Source organism: Diplotaxodon limnothrissa, linkage group LG11 (assembly GCF_057381915.1).
Source record: "Diplotaxodon limnothrissa isolate DT_005_m linkage group LG11, D_limnothrissa_male_GT1.1, whole genome shotgun sequence".
Taxonomy (NCBI): Eukaryota; Metazoa; Chordata; class Actinopteri; order Cichliformes; family Cichlidae; genus Diplotaxodon; species Diplotaxodon limnothrissa.
Window position 1 is genome coordinate 15428583 of NC_140606.1, and position 14315 is coordinate 15442897.

At 40.2% G+C, this 14315-nt stretch overlaps 1 protein-coding gene across 4 annotated transcripts in view; it reads left to right on the plus strand.

Moving 5' to 3' along the window:
* The window catches only part of LOC146622512 (CUB and sushi domain-containing protein 3-like), a 249677-nt gene that overhangs the window by 123901 nt on the left and 111461 nt on the right, over nt 1–14315 (plus strand). For all 4 annotated transcript variants that reach the window (XM_085366252.1, XM_085366249.1, XM_085366253.1 and 1 more), the window contains exons 27-31: nt 3245–3436; nt 4701–4839; nt 6142–6329; nt 6645–6839; nt 9527–9643. In XM_085366252.1, the coding sequence (XP_085222378.1) occupies nt 3245–3436; nt 4701–4839; nt 6142–6329; nt 6645–6839; nt 9527–9643 (831 nt within the window). The remainder of the gene's footprint in view (nt 1–3244; nt 3437–4700; nt 4840–6141; nt 6330–6644; nt 6840–9526; nt 9644–14315) is intronic.

Here is a 14315-nt window from a genome sequence, read left to right on the forward strand (position 1 = left end):
AAATTCACCATGGCAACGGGTAAATAAAGCACAGAGAATCAATTTCATTTCAGTGGACTAAGGAATATGAAGCATGTCAGTGCTGAACATGATATTTATCTTAAAAAAAAACAAGAGGAAAGAAAATCACCTTGAACCACTCTGTCATCTTTTTTTTAAGATTCATATTTTTTCATCATTTGTCATCATTTACCATCCTTGAATTTTCATTAGATGAAGCTGGAAACTGTAACCTGATAAAATGTTGCTGACAGAAACTGACGCTAAAAGTCTGAAGAAACATATCAGATAGTTCTCTGATGGACCTGTGATATTGGTTACTCAGATAGCAACAGAGCCTGGGAGGATCTGCTCTGGAGTCAGTTTTTTTTAGTTCAATAAAAAAAAATTTTGCTGCAGTTTTATGACACTTTAATTTTTTCAGTAATTATTTAGTATAAATTTAATGTACTGATGGGATGCAATAACCTCAATTTTTAATTAAAGTTTTTTTTTATTAGTGGATAAAAATGTGTGATGACATTTGCAGCAAACTCTTCTGTAATGTTTCCCAGTTTAACCAGCAAACATTTTACTCAGTTTCTGTGAATAATAATTTTATATCAACTCAAAAAATACAAGACAGCTTGCTGAGTGTTTAATGGATTTACTGTAAAGATAAGAAATTGAAATTGAAGCTTTTACAGGTTTTAATTATTTCAGAATTGTTTTTAGTGGATGAACCGTTGTAAATACCATCCTGCTGTGCAAGTGGACATGTTTACTGATCCATTACGGAGCCTATGACAGCTTCAGGCGAAACGGGTTCTGGGTCAACCCACTGAGACTGATTTAGGTTTTTTGTAGCTGAAAATATATGTCATAGTCTGAATTTCAGATGCTGAACCTGTCACGGTCTGGCTGGCAGACCGTGGGGATGTGGGGAAAGGAGGACCCAGGCGCGGTGCTCTATGTATAAACAGTGTGTTTATTTACAGAGTGGAACAAAAACAACAATAAATCCCCGTGTTCTCCCAGGCTCCCGTGTCGTGTCTCTGCGTGAATAGTTCGTGTCTCTGTGCTCTCCGCTCCCGTGTCAGCACCCCCCGGTGCTCGCTGCTCTTCGTGCCTTCCACGCTCCTCCTGCGGGAAACAATAGACGCAGCCGTCAGGACACAAATAACCGCGGGCATACACTTACACACATTAACTCAATTCAATGGGACGACTAACGTGGAGTCTCAAGGAATGATCCCGCGTCGGTGGGAGCTCCAAGACTCTCTTAAGTAGCTCCCCCGACGAGGCCTGATCAGCAGCAGGTGTGTGGCTTCGGGTGTGGCCAGTCCCCTTGCAGGGCCACACCCTCCAGGCCTGACGCCGCCTATAAACAAGTGCTCAGCCACCCACACACACATATACACAAGCACAGGGAAGGGGGAGCAACACCAAAATACACAGCAATAATAATAATAATAATATAATACATGACTGCTCAGGGATCCTGGGTCGCCCAGTCCCAGGACCCTGACAGAACCTTTCAAAAATGTTGCTTGATATCATCTAATGAATGAATTTCAATTTGTGAAGAAATTTTAACATGAAATTTTCAAAACACAATCAGCTCTCTGCAGCTGCTTTAAAAACTCATTTTAAAATATATTTAGTTGAGTTTTAGAAGCCTAAAGTAATTTCAGAACCAGCTTCATTCACTTATTCACATCATCTCCTGGATCCCATCTATATCTGCGTAACTTTATGCTAAACTTTGGGGGAGTCAAAATCTTTGTCTAAATAAATAAATAAATCTGGGTAAATTCCCAGATGATAACATGCAACTATTTTGCTGGTAATACCGGAAATGGGTAAAGAAAATCAACACCCTATTTATGCAAGATAATTCATAATTTTATTAGGGGGGTTATATTGTTTGGGTCTGATTATTATTGATTATTATTGTCTGATTATTATGTGCCCATCTATGACAGACATTTTTCCATTAATTTGACTGATTACAACATGACAAATGATTGATTATTGATCAGTGTTGTATATGTCCAAACCTTTACACAGACAGGTTTGATGTAAACAGTGATTACTGCAGTGAGGTGCACTAAATGTTTTCAGTGTGGGGAAGCTGGCTTGGCTGACAGCTTGACAACTGCATTACTGTCCACAGAGTCACAGTGTTAGAAAGATGGAGACTATAGATTTTATTCTCAGCTAATAACAATTCGACCTAATTGTTGTTTCTATCCGTATAGCTGTTTTGACAACTGAATGATTAGATTAAAAATAAAATAAAATAGTGAAATAACAATACACCAGGATTTTGGTGTTCAATGCAAATTAATTATCTCTATTACACGCTCTAATAGCAACTTTATAAATGAGGACATGAATGGGGTTTTGGGGAACAAAACCTGCAAGTTACTGGGTTAATTTTGCAATTTTTCAAACCAGCAGTCAGGGGCAAACACATAAATACGTACACACACTTTGGAGAGAGAGCTTCACACTCTAATGGGAGGAGGCACACGTATAAACAAACACTTCACACATCATCGTGGATCATGACAACTAAAGCACGGAGGTGGAAGGATGATGATGATTTGGGCTTGTTTTGCAGCCATGGGACCTGGGCGCTTTGCAGTCAGTGAGTCAGTCATGAGAATGATTGAAGAAAATGATTTCTTCAAGTAATTTCTCCTAAAGCTGTTTCTACAAGCTATTGAATATAGGGTGTACTTAATTTTCAGAGGACTCATAAAAGCTTTGTTTCACTTTACTGTATGTGACATTATGAAATATTAATCACATTGAATGCTATATAATAGACATTGCCCTTTTAGATCAAATTTCTGTGTTTTACATATTTAATTTGATGAGCCGTTGGATATGTTTGATTTAGGAAAAACAGCAATAACAACAACAACAACACAGAAGTTCAATAAACTAAACTAGTCTTGAGTCTATCTTGAGAGTCTGTTATGCTGAATATTTGTGAAATCCAGCAGAATTTACCAGAACATTATCAAAGCCTTTGGCTGCTGCATAGCTGTGTTTTAGAGAAACAGATTAGGAAAACATGGCAGGATTTTGACTGATATGAGCTGTGATGGGCTCTGTGCTGTAACTCTGTTTGAGCTGCAGTTTAAACATAACCCTACATGGAAACGCTTGTGCATTCTTTCCTGTGCATTTTATGTCGGACCCCAGCTGCTTTTGGTGTGTGTCTGTGAATCACACGTATGTGTTTGCCCTTCAGGTTCGCTTGCAACAGCCTGCAGAGATCCAGGTATTCCCATGAATGGCAGTCGCAACGGAGAAGGGCGGGAGCCGGGTGACTCTGTGACCTTCTCCTGTGATCCGGGATATGAATTGCAGGGAGAGAGCAGAATCACCTGCATCCAAGTGGAAAATAGATACTACTGGCAACCCAGCCCTCCAAGCTGCATTGGTGAGAGAGAGAAAGATTTAAAGAGAGAAGGGAGGTAGTGTGGAGGAGATTGAAGAAAGAAGTTGCGCAGGGAAGTGTAGAGGATCAGAGGGAAGAAGAGATGTGGAGAGGAAGAGGTAGAGCAAAGAGTTTGTCTATTAACTGACTGCAGATGAGACTATAACTCTCTCTCACTCATGTCTTAAAAGTGTGTGTAGAATAAACAACACTCTTCAGATATGTTTGAGCTGTTGCCAGCTCTTATGTGGACAAATCCACTTCTGTTGTTGGTTAAAAGACTGAGTAGTCTATGGTCTCCCAAAACAGTGTCTTATTGGAGCTTAACAGCTAATTACCTAACAATGCAATTAGAAATAATTACACTAAGTAGGTCCAAAGAAACCTAAATGTTCTTGAGTTGCTGCCAACTGGTCTAACAGACTCTTTTTCTCGTCATGAAAGACCTAGGCGTTTGCAAGTCTTGGAGCGCAATTACAAAATCACACAACTTGGCATAATCCACTGACACCAGAAGCATCTCTGTGTTACTGAAAACTTGATGTAAATGTCAGCTGTTCATGTGCTAATAAAGTGTCACCATGCCTAATAAAAACAGCACAGTCACCGTCGTGTTACAAACACTGCTTCATTGTGCTGTGACAGTTGTTAGTTCATTCATCAAAATCAACAGTTGACAGACGCGCAAAGAATTATGGGGAGTGGGGGAGTGCCCGAGGCAGTAAAAATGACATTGAAATAGTCACAAACATAGCCATGCTACTGAGTCTGTTGACTTTCAGATTGATTTGCTACATTGATACTTGACGCGTTCACATAGTCCCAGAGAGATTAAGGAGCAATGAAGGCGGATTAAATAATTAACATGATAGCATATGGAATAAAGTCTTGTAAGGGATACATACTGTTTTTTCAGTCATTTATATCTGAAAAATACACACTTCATAGATGCTGCATTGCATTGTGTTGTAAAAGCACACCGTATTGAAATGAATCAGCTCAATTGTCAGGCGTATCACGGTGTTATAATGCAAAGGGGGAAAACAGTGGCCTTTCTAATGCCCTAATCGTTGTTACTGCACCACCGGCTGATGGAGATTTACAAAGGTTATAGAAATAGCCAGTTAAATTTAACGACCCATAAGTGTACATGCCTCACATGTATCAAGCTGAATTTAGCTAAAGGCATTTGCAGCACATTTAAAGACTACTTATGTGTTCACAGCTTTTTTTCTCATTCATCTCTTCCTCCTTTTTATCTCTCAAGCTCCTTGTGGTGGGAACGTGACAGGGTCTTCAGGATTCATCCTTTCTCCCAACTACCCCCATCCCTACCCACACAGCAAAGACTGTGACTGGCTTATCGCAGTTCACTCTGACTATGTTATCTCCCTGGCTTTCATCAGGTAATACGACAACACCAGAACCTAAACCACATGGGTTGATGTATTATTCACACGTGTGGACTTTTCACTTATATTAAGTATTTAGTCAAAAGAAATGTGAGGACTTGACGAATTTGCAGGATGTGAGAAGGCCAATAGATAAAGAAAAATAGTGTTGTCCCTTAAGAACATGGGCCAATAGCTTACAAGCTGACTCTTTCCCTAAACCTGTGGTATTTTTTTGTAACCTGTCTGAAACAGAATGGACTCAGTTCTCAGTGGATGTGCAGTGGATCGGGCTGTGCAATGGAATTGCTTGTTTTCTGCAGTGGAACCTGCTATAGCATCACAGCATTAAGCACAGTTGACCATGTGTGTTAAGCAGAAGACCTAAGTTTGAGCCAAGGTGTGTTGGGAGATAGGGAGAAAGCAGCGGTGCCTTTACAGACACTTAGAAGGAGTAGTATTTCAGCCTGCTTTGCTGAAATGTGGGGAAACATGGTTTGTGGGTGAATACTATATCGCAGAATTGTGATAGGAGTGCATCTCGTTAAATATGCTGAAAGATAGTCCGACTGTGTGCTTTGCATTATTAATTGCAATCTAAGCATGCAGCACCAATATCTGCAAAGCAAAGCCACAGATGCGCCCGAGGCCAGTTTTCTTGGGCAGTCTTCTTTTGACTGTCGAGTACTTTTTGCGAAAGCCTGGAAAGGAACAAAAGGTACACTGCTGTTTCTGTACTTCCGCACACTTCGCGGTGAAGGCGGAGAACTCGCCATGTTTCTTCTTCAGCGTCTAATAGAGTTAGCACAATGCCGTTGTCTCTCTCTCTGACTCTTGGGAATTGCCAAATGAAAGGATGGGGTTATGATTTTAAATTGGAGTTGCCTTGATCCAACTCAAATGCAATTATCTCCAAGCTATTTACATTTTCGTCATAAACCGCGCTCATTATTTTGAAAACAAATGCTCCCCTCTCTCTCTGACTGCAGCATGTGATTTGATATACAGCGCTACAATATGAAACGATCTTTTCACACTGCATTGCCGTCGCCGTCTGGGAAGATTTTGTGCCACCGCAGTGTCACAACAATTTAATCTCTTCTCACCTCTTGGGGGAGATATCTTTTTTTATCTCTTTGTCTGGAGATGCAAAACAAATCGCTTGGCATGACTCACTTCTAGCATTGCAGTGCACACTTTCATTTTGAGACCCAATTGCATTCTAAATCTCTCAATCTGTACAATCTGGTGGTTAAGGCTTGGCAAAATAATAACTGTTTTTATCTTTCATTTGTTTCTTTCTTTTGCTTGTCACAGCTTCAGTATTGAGCCAAACTATGATTTCTTGTACATCTACGATGGGCCAGACAGCAGCGCCCATCTGATTGGCAGCTTCCAAGACAGTAAACTTCCTGAGAAGATTGAGAGCACTTCCAACTTCATGTACTTGGCATTTCGTAGCGACGGCTCTGTGAGCTACACTGGCTTTCATTTGGAATACAAAGGTACTCTAAAGGCTTGAGCATGCGCTTCTTTAAGCATTTCCACTGAATATGTTTATGTAGTTCAGCAGGGGATTTCCTTTGATACACATCTTGTCTTTTGAACACAACACTACACACAGCTACTTGGAGATTAGCCTAAGACCCAGCCTCCTCTATTGCCACAAATTTACAATCTTAATTAATGTTTTTAATACCACAGTGCTGTTAATTTAAACGGAAACTTGCAATCTGTGTAACGCTTAATGCATTTAACAAATCCCTCTCATTTTAGGTAGTTGTCACTGTTGTAAAAGCTTTGTTTTTTTTGATTGGCAGCTAAACTGCGGGAGGCGTGTTTTGATCCCGGGAATGTGATGAATGGCACTAGAATGGGTACTGACTACAAGCTGGGATCTATGGTGACATTTCATTGCGAGGCTGGCTACCTGCTGCAGGGTTACTCGACACTGACGTGTGTCATGGGCAACAGCAAGAGACCCGAGTGGGACAGAGCTAAACCAAGTTGTCAAGGTAAGAGGCAACACCTCGGCAATAACAGAAGGCCTTAGAAGCAGAAAACGGCACTCCAGCTGTTTGGTCAATATTTGATACAGTGTGATACCAGGAGAGCGCTGTGTTTAAAAAAAAGAGCTGAAATGTGGCGCACGCTGCTGTCTGTTTGATGCACATGTAGAACATAGCACATTCTGGTCACTCAATAAAGACAAAAATATAATGGGTTCAGCTGTAGTGCAGCACTCATGAACTGGGATTATGGAGGGCAAACTACAGCATATCATGAGTGAGTCAAAGCATAGTGTCCAATTCCAGATCCACACAGTACTCTGCCCTGCATGGTATTTGTGTCTTCTGGATTTAAACGACACTCCCAAATGGCAAATTGCATTCAGCTATAATTTGATGTAATAAACTAGCACATGTAATAAACTAGTGAACATAACGTTCGTTTGCAAATGCGTCGTTTTATTGTTGTTGGCATTCTGTAGGTTCAGCATTTCATGGTGAATAGCAATATTCATGACAAACCATTTACCACTACTGATTTGAATTTAAGGTAACTCTACAGTGTGATAAGAAATGCAAAAAGATGCAAGGAGTGAGATATCCAATTTCTTCTCTTCGCGGTAATCGTTTTAATATTTGTCATAGTCTTAAATCTATCAAGGTTAAATTAGAATTCAGCGCTCATTTACTGCACTGAACATACTGAACGGGAGCACCCAGCCTCACGCCAGGGAGCTATTCATTGCTTTTACAGTTGACACCTCTGTAACTTCACTAAACAGCCCTGGGGTTATGTGTTTTACTAAAGAGTCCATCAACAGCTCTCCGTTAAGTGTTTTCACTTTGAAAATGCATCTGAACTGATGACTGAACCGTCTCAAGGCTAAATGTAATGGCTTCAGCTGCCTCAACATATGGCCAGCTACTGTTCCTTTATGTTATTTAGCAAGCTGTACACTCTGTTTACGTTAAACAAGTCTATAATGGCTCACTGTGTTTTCAGTTGTTAAATTGTACTACAGACAGCAGGACTTTTAGTCAAGGTCACTCAGGTCAGAAACTTATATTTAGTATAGAGTATAACTGTGATTCTTACCCAAACTTAAGGGCATCCTGTGGGCTTCTTGGCTAGTGGTATCATACTTTACAGATTATTCTTGTACTTTCAGTATAGTAGATTTGTTTTATTATGCTACAATTTGCTCCATTTTCTCCCTTGTGTATGTAAGAAAAGTAGAATAAAGGAAAGGGTCAATATGATTCATGCACTGAGTTCTTAAATCACCATTTATGTAATCATATGAGGTAATAACTCGCCTTTTTCTCTGAAGCATTTAGCTTTCTTTCGTAACTATCAGCCTTTTACAAAACATAAAATGAGTGGTTTTGCAGCCTGCCCTCTTCTCTGTGCAGCACTGCACTCGGCTGTCAGACAGAAACCGTTAAAGCATATCTTGAGAATCCCTTGCTTTCCTTGGTGCCGCTCTTTCCTACTCGAGATTGACAGCGCAGTTTGCTTTCCTTCCCACTAGTAGCATTCTCAGATTCCTCCCCCACCACAGCACCATGTCTCCCATTCTGTCTGACAAATCAGCTTGAATTAGAGCCTCGCGTGCCCGTGTCACATGTGTTTGATTACATGCCTCTTGCTACTTCAGCAACCAAATGCGGATAAATCGCTGATCCATTCTTCTGCACCTCTGCTCACTTCTCATGTGCTGCTCGATGGAACAGCAGTGACATGTGCACAGTGTGGGCCATAGGGGGGTTCAGAGCAGCTGGTGACAGCTTCCCTAATACAAATGACTGTGTGTTTGTTTACAGTCGAGGCTCTCCCACCTGATGGCTCGGTCCGTGAGGTCTGTGGTAAATGCATTAGAGCGACTCTTAGCTAATTAGGTACATTATCAACAGCTTAAGATCAGACTATGAGATGCGATGCAGCAGCAAGACAGACTGCAACTAATATTAACAAGCCTACTGAATATCACTGGCTAAATATCTGCTGAGAGTAGCAGGAAAGTTTTGAGAGATGTATGTTTAATGACAATTAAATTTAAGCGACCTTAGTCTAGCTTTAGCCACACGCTGTATTAGCAGATATTAAAATTAATGGATATGCTTTGTAAAGGTTAGTGATAGGAAAATGCAATCAATTAGAATTATACATCATAACGAAGCACCTTCAAAAATCGCTGGATGTCTGATGAAAGACCAACTTTAGCTGAGTCATTGAATCTGAATCTTTCAAAACAGGGTGCTGAGCCGTATGGGCTGATTAAAGTCACAGGCATGTGGGAATGCTGTGCTTTTGTGTTCCCGAGACTGATGGTGTTTTTCTGTATTTTAAAGGCAAAAAGTATTTTTCCTTGCAGGTTTTCTCCCCGTTGGCTCTTTCTAAGCACATCTCAGGGCTTTTCTTTTCCGCGTTTATGGCTCACTCTTCTTTTTGAAGATGTGTCCAAAATGTCTCTCAAATGTCAAATTATTTTTTATTTGCTGGACAAATTTATATTTGTCTGCAACTTTTAAAGTTTGTTGTTGTTTTTTTGTGTGCGTGTGATTTTTAGCTGCTTACCCTTCAATAGATGCACTAATTTTATTTTAATCCCTTTTTCCTCCAGGTATTATTAGCTGGTTGCCTCATATTTGTTAACTGAGCTTCCCTGCTGCTTGCCTTGCTGTCTCCACAGCTCCCTGCGGAGGTCACTTCACAGGTTCAGAGGGAACTGTGCTGTCCCCAAACTACCCGCATAATTACACCATAGGGCAGACCTGTGTCTATGACATCTTTGTCCCTGGGGACTTTGGTAAGCATTTTAAGTATTATTTACATGGAACTGCAAAAAAGCTGTTACTTATTGCCTGCTCAAATGCTGCTTATAGCTGATATGATGGCAGCCAGAAATATTTTTCTTCCAAGAAGAAAAAAGAAGAGGCTAACAGATAATAATCTGTTTTCTGTGAATTTTTGCTCCAACATGAGCATGGAAGATAGCCTGTGAAGAAACTGAAGCTTTCTGTAAAATGTGGTCACCAAACACAATGCTCAAACTTGAATTACCCTTTTCCTGTGGAGCTTAATTTGCGCTGCATGCATTTTCAATTTAGAGTGGTACTTTGATGCTTTCGGCCACTGGCACGCATGTTTGCTGCTGGGTAGGATTCGGTTTGTGTAGACTTCCCCATATATAAAAATCAATCACGCAAATGGCTGAGCAATAAATATTGAAGCCAATTGCAAGTATGTGTTGGAGGAAATCTGATTGAATCGATACATACAGATGTTGGTTCCATACCACTACAGAGTTGGGTGTGTGCCGCACCTCTTTCAGCTACCCTCTGCTCTTGTGTATGAGCTGAAATGTAGCGTAAAGAATGGCAGGATTTTGGTTCCAGTAAGAGGCGTAAAAGCAGAACAGGATCAGGGCAAACAAAAATTGATTGTGTTGACGTGAAAAATGCTCCGTAGTGTAGGTAATGGAGAGGAAGGTCATGCAGCGAGGGGCTGTGGGGAATAGACGGCGCAAGCAAATTCTCTGGTGCTCAGTTTATCCACGGACTCCTGTGTATACATAATTCAGCAAAGATCTCTAGAAGACCTTGATGCATTTCTACTCAATATTTCATGTTAGTCATAATGAAGAGCCGAAATGTAGGCAGATGTTTTTATTCTGTAAAGCCCCGTGCTTTAGAAACACAGATTAATCCCCTGTGCGATGATCCGGTCCGACAGTTTACATCCTTTGTTGCCATCTCCCGCTGCTCATGGAGTCCAGGGAACCACAAAACTTTTGTAAATAAACACTGCATTAAAATGCAGCATTTGCTTAAACTGGGAGCAAATGCTTAATGGAGTGTAGAAGTCGCCAAGCAACATTCCCACCTGGGCTTATGCATTTGTTCCAGGGAGTGACTGCTGTGGTGAGGCTGCAGGAAATGGGATTCGCAGCTTGGGTAGAGCAGGCTGAAAATGTTTCACTAGCTATAATACACCCGTGACAGCACATGGCTCTTGTTTTGCTAGTACCTTGTAAATTGTGAATCTAAAGCCAGAACATCAAATGACATCCCCCAAGCCACCAGCATCAAACTGTAGAATTCTCAAATCGTGATATTATTTTTGTAATTTTTACTGCATTGTGGTTTAATATTATGAATGAATTTAAAAAAAATGAAGGTGTCTCCTCTTGGCTGAGTGCTTTTGGGCTTTTGGGACAACTTCGCTGAGCTGATATGAAACCAGTGCACATGAATTAAGTAAAACACATAAATAAACTTTTTTTTTTGGGGGGGGGGGGGGGGGGGTTAATGTTACTGAATAAAGCGTCCAGCATTTTTAGTGTTTTTCCCTCCAGATAAAACAATAAGAAGAGAAATTCTGTTTTCTCTCTGTAGTAGCTTGGCAGCTGAGTCTAGCCTTTGGGCAGTGTGATAACAGAAATCACATTTCAGTGTCTAGTATACAGGTAATTGAAATTTGTAAGCGCCTAGGGTAGAGTGTCAAACGTGTGTCTAAGTGTGTCCCTCATATGACCGATGGCATACCATAAGCCTTTCAGACATTGTGTGAACCTGGCTGGAGCTGCAGGAAAAGGTCAGTGGAAAATCATCTCCTCACTCCGACCCGGTGACCAGAGGGATTTACACCTGTGTTGGAGAACTGGAATGTTATGTGCATATATGTCTTTTGCTGTCACAGTGTAGCCACAAGGGTTTACACAGACCTAAATATAGATATCCATATCATGCAGTGTATGTGAATGTTTGAAATTCTATATATAAGTACAGTATGTTAGTGAGAGTCCTCAGAAATCTGAACAGATTTGGAGTTGGAAGCACTGCATTTAAGATGAATTGGACCATTTCATTTTTTTCCTGATTATTAATAGAATATTTGATTAACTAAGTGACAGTACAGTGTTTGTGTATAGCCAATGCTAGCCAAGATTGCAATGAGCCATGAGCTGTTGGTTTTCAGAATGAAAGTACTGTTGAAAGAAAAAAGATAAGTGACACTCACATGTTTCATTTTATTGTTAACCTATATTTTATATTGATTTAAAGAGCAATGGTGGACTGAGTATGTGATTGTTTTTGATATGAGTGTACAGCAAACAGGATGGGAAAATGTTCTTCATGTGAGAAAATAAAGGTTTTCACTGTACATTCTCAGCAAAAAAGAAAAGATAAATCACTTTTTCAGTTTAGCTTTGCTACATTTGTGACAGAGCGAGTCAGCTATTGATTTCTTTTTCCCCACCTTCAACTGTCTTGTTGCTTAGGCACCTGGAAGTTAGACCTGAAGCGCCAAAGGAAACTGTCTAAAAGAGTGATTAGATAGCAGCCGAAGCACTCTTATTTTTTCTTTTTTTAGTGAAGAATTCAGACTTTGTTTAACCTGATATAAAATGATATCCAGATTGCTGCATGAATGCAAAAAGTATTACTACTGATGATGATGGGTTTCCTTTTTTGTTGTTAGTTTCCCTAAAAGCGCAGTTTTAAGGTGTGTGATTCTGTCACAGGTGGTCGGTGCAAAAGCTTGCGAAAGCTTGTTTATACATGAATGGGATGTTGGCAGATATTTAGTTTTATGTAACCATAGTAGAATTTGTATAGATTAACTACTCTACCCAAGCTGTTGTGCTTTTGTCTCATTGAATGAATAGATCGGTGCATACCTTCCTTGATGTATCCTTACTGTTTGTAGGTTTGGACTGCATTTTGTTTGTCGTGTTTTACATCTGATATGATATAATGTATGCACATAAACATTTATTCATAATAACTATGCACCACTATGTAATCTTGAACAATTCTCCCTGAAGCACTGTCTCTATCATGCAAATTATTGCTGTCTTGCAAAGGACTTGCTGGTATGAAAGTAGACCGTTCGTATTTATAAACCTCGTCACCACTCTTAGCCCGTGTACACATGTATAGGCTCATATGTACATACTGTCTCCACACTGATAATCATAAAAATAATAGCTGACAGTAGACACCAGTGCTTAAACCATGGTGCGTGTATAGTCAACAAGAAGCAGGAGGCTTTGCAGTCACTGGTGAGCCATCATTTTCTTGGTATCTCACCACTCATATTTTGTGCATGGCTTATTTTACTTTGCCTCATTCAAATGTCATTAAGGTACAATGTGCATCTGTCTTGCCCTTTAATATTTAATTATTCTGTCAGAAATAATGTTTGTAGTCATATTTCAAACAATAACTCTGTTTCTTTTTGTAAAGGCGTGAATTATTCATGGCACTCAAACTTTGCCTTGGGCACTGCTTGGAAACATAAAGATATACACTGCCTACAGGCATTTGCTCTTGTTTACGCCGAGTTCGACGGCTAACTTTTTGTCCTATACTTCCGACAGGATGTTGTATTTTCCTGCCTAAAACAGACACGTGGGATAACCTCATTGTTTGCGGGGGTTCACAGAGGGAAAAAATGGTTATTTGTTTGTTTTTTGGAAGGGATAAAAAGTTCCAAACTGTGCTTCTGGTCTCGTTGTGGGGTTTTTTGTGTTTTGTTTTTTTTCCCCAGTCTGTTTTGTTTAGCCTAAAGGATCTGCTTGTTCATTACAACCCTCTTCCCAAATGTTGATGGCTTCAGAGGTGATTCAAACTCTTCCAATTAGGACCCTCTGTGGCATTTCTGGGTGTTTTTCTTTTGCAGGTTTTTTTTTGTTTTGAGATATGACTCTCAGATCAGTACATTGAAAATAAACTGTGAATTTCAAGCTCATTAAAAATGACATCAAAAGCCATTTGTAGCCTGACTATTAGAGCAACACAATGCAGTGGTTTCACCTTATGTTCTCCAGGTCCAGCCTTAGACCTAATTTTAACAAGATTTTAACAAGATTATGAAGCATATCATATATATCTATATACATATTTTTTTTTAACCTGTGGTTAACTTTTCAAATGGTCCATTTTATCCCAAGGTACATTCTCGGTCCAAGGTCTCTCGTGTGGAGTTAATGGTGAATTTCATTTCGTAGAGACAACATTAATTCACCTCTGTTTATCCGCCCGAGGCCCTTTATAGCTTCAGTGTACGTATCTATATAATGGTAACAACAACATATGCATGATGTTTGCCATTGTATGTGTTAGTAGGCGAGACAGGAGCTCTGGCAGATCACTGTAATAAATCTGGGCTCTAACAAGACGGACAGAATCAGCATGAGAGAGAGAGAGACTGTCGAGACTTCAAGGTCTAACTATGAGAGAGAGGCACATCGAACTTTGTTGAATGTCAAAGTCTGAGAGAAAGTTAGATGGCGAGAGATAATAAATGAGGGGGTTATAATAAGCGAGACAGAGAATGAGAAGAATAGGGCGAGAGGAACAGAGTACTGCTGAGAGCGATCATAAAGCGTAGACCCCGGGGGCTGATTGTTGACTCATCAGTGATGTTTGCTGAAGTGTAAGATTCTGCCTCGAGCCACCCCAGCACATGACTTG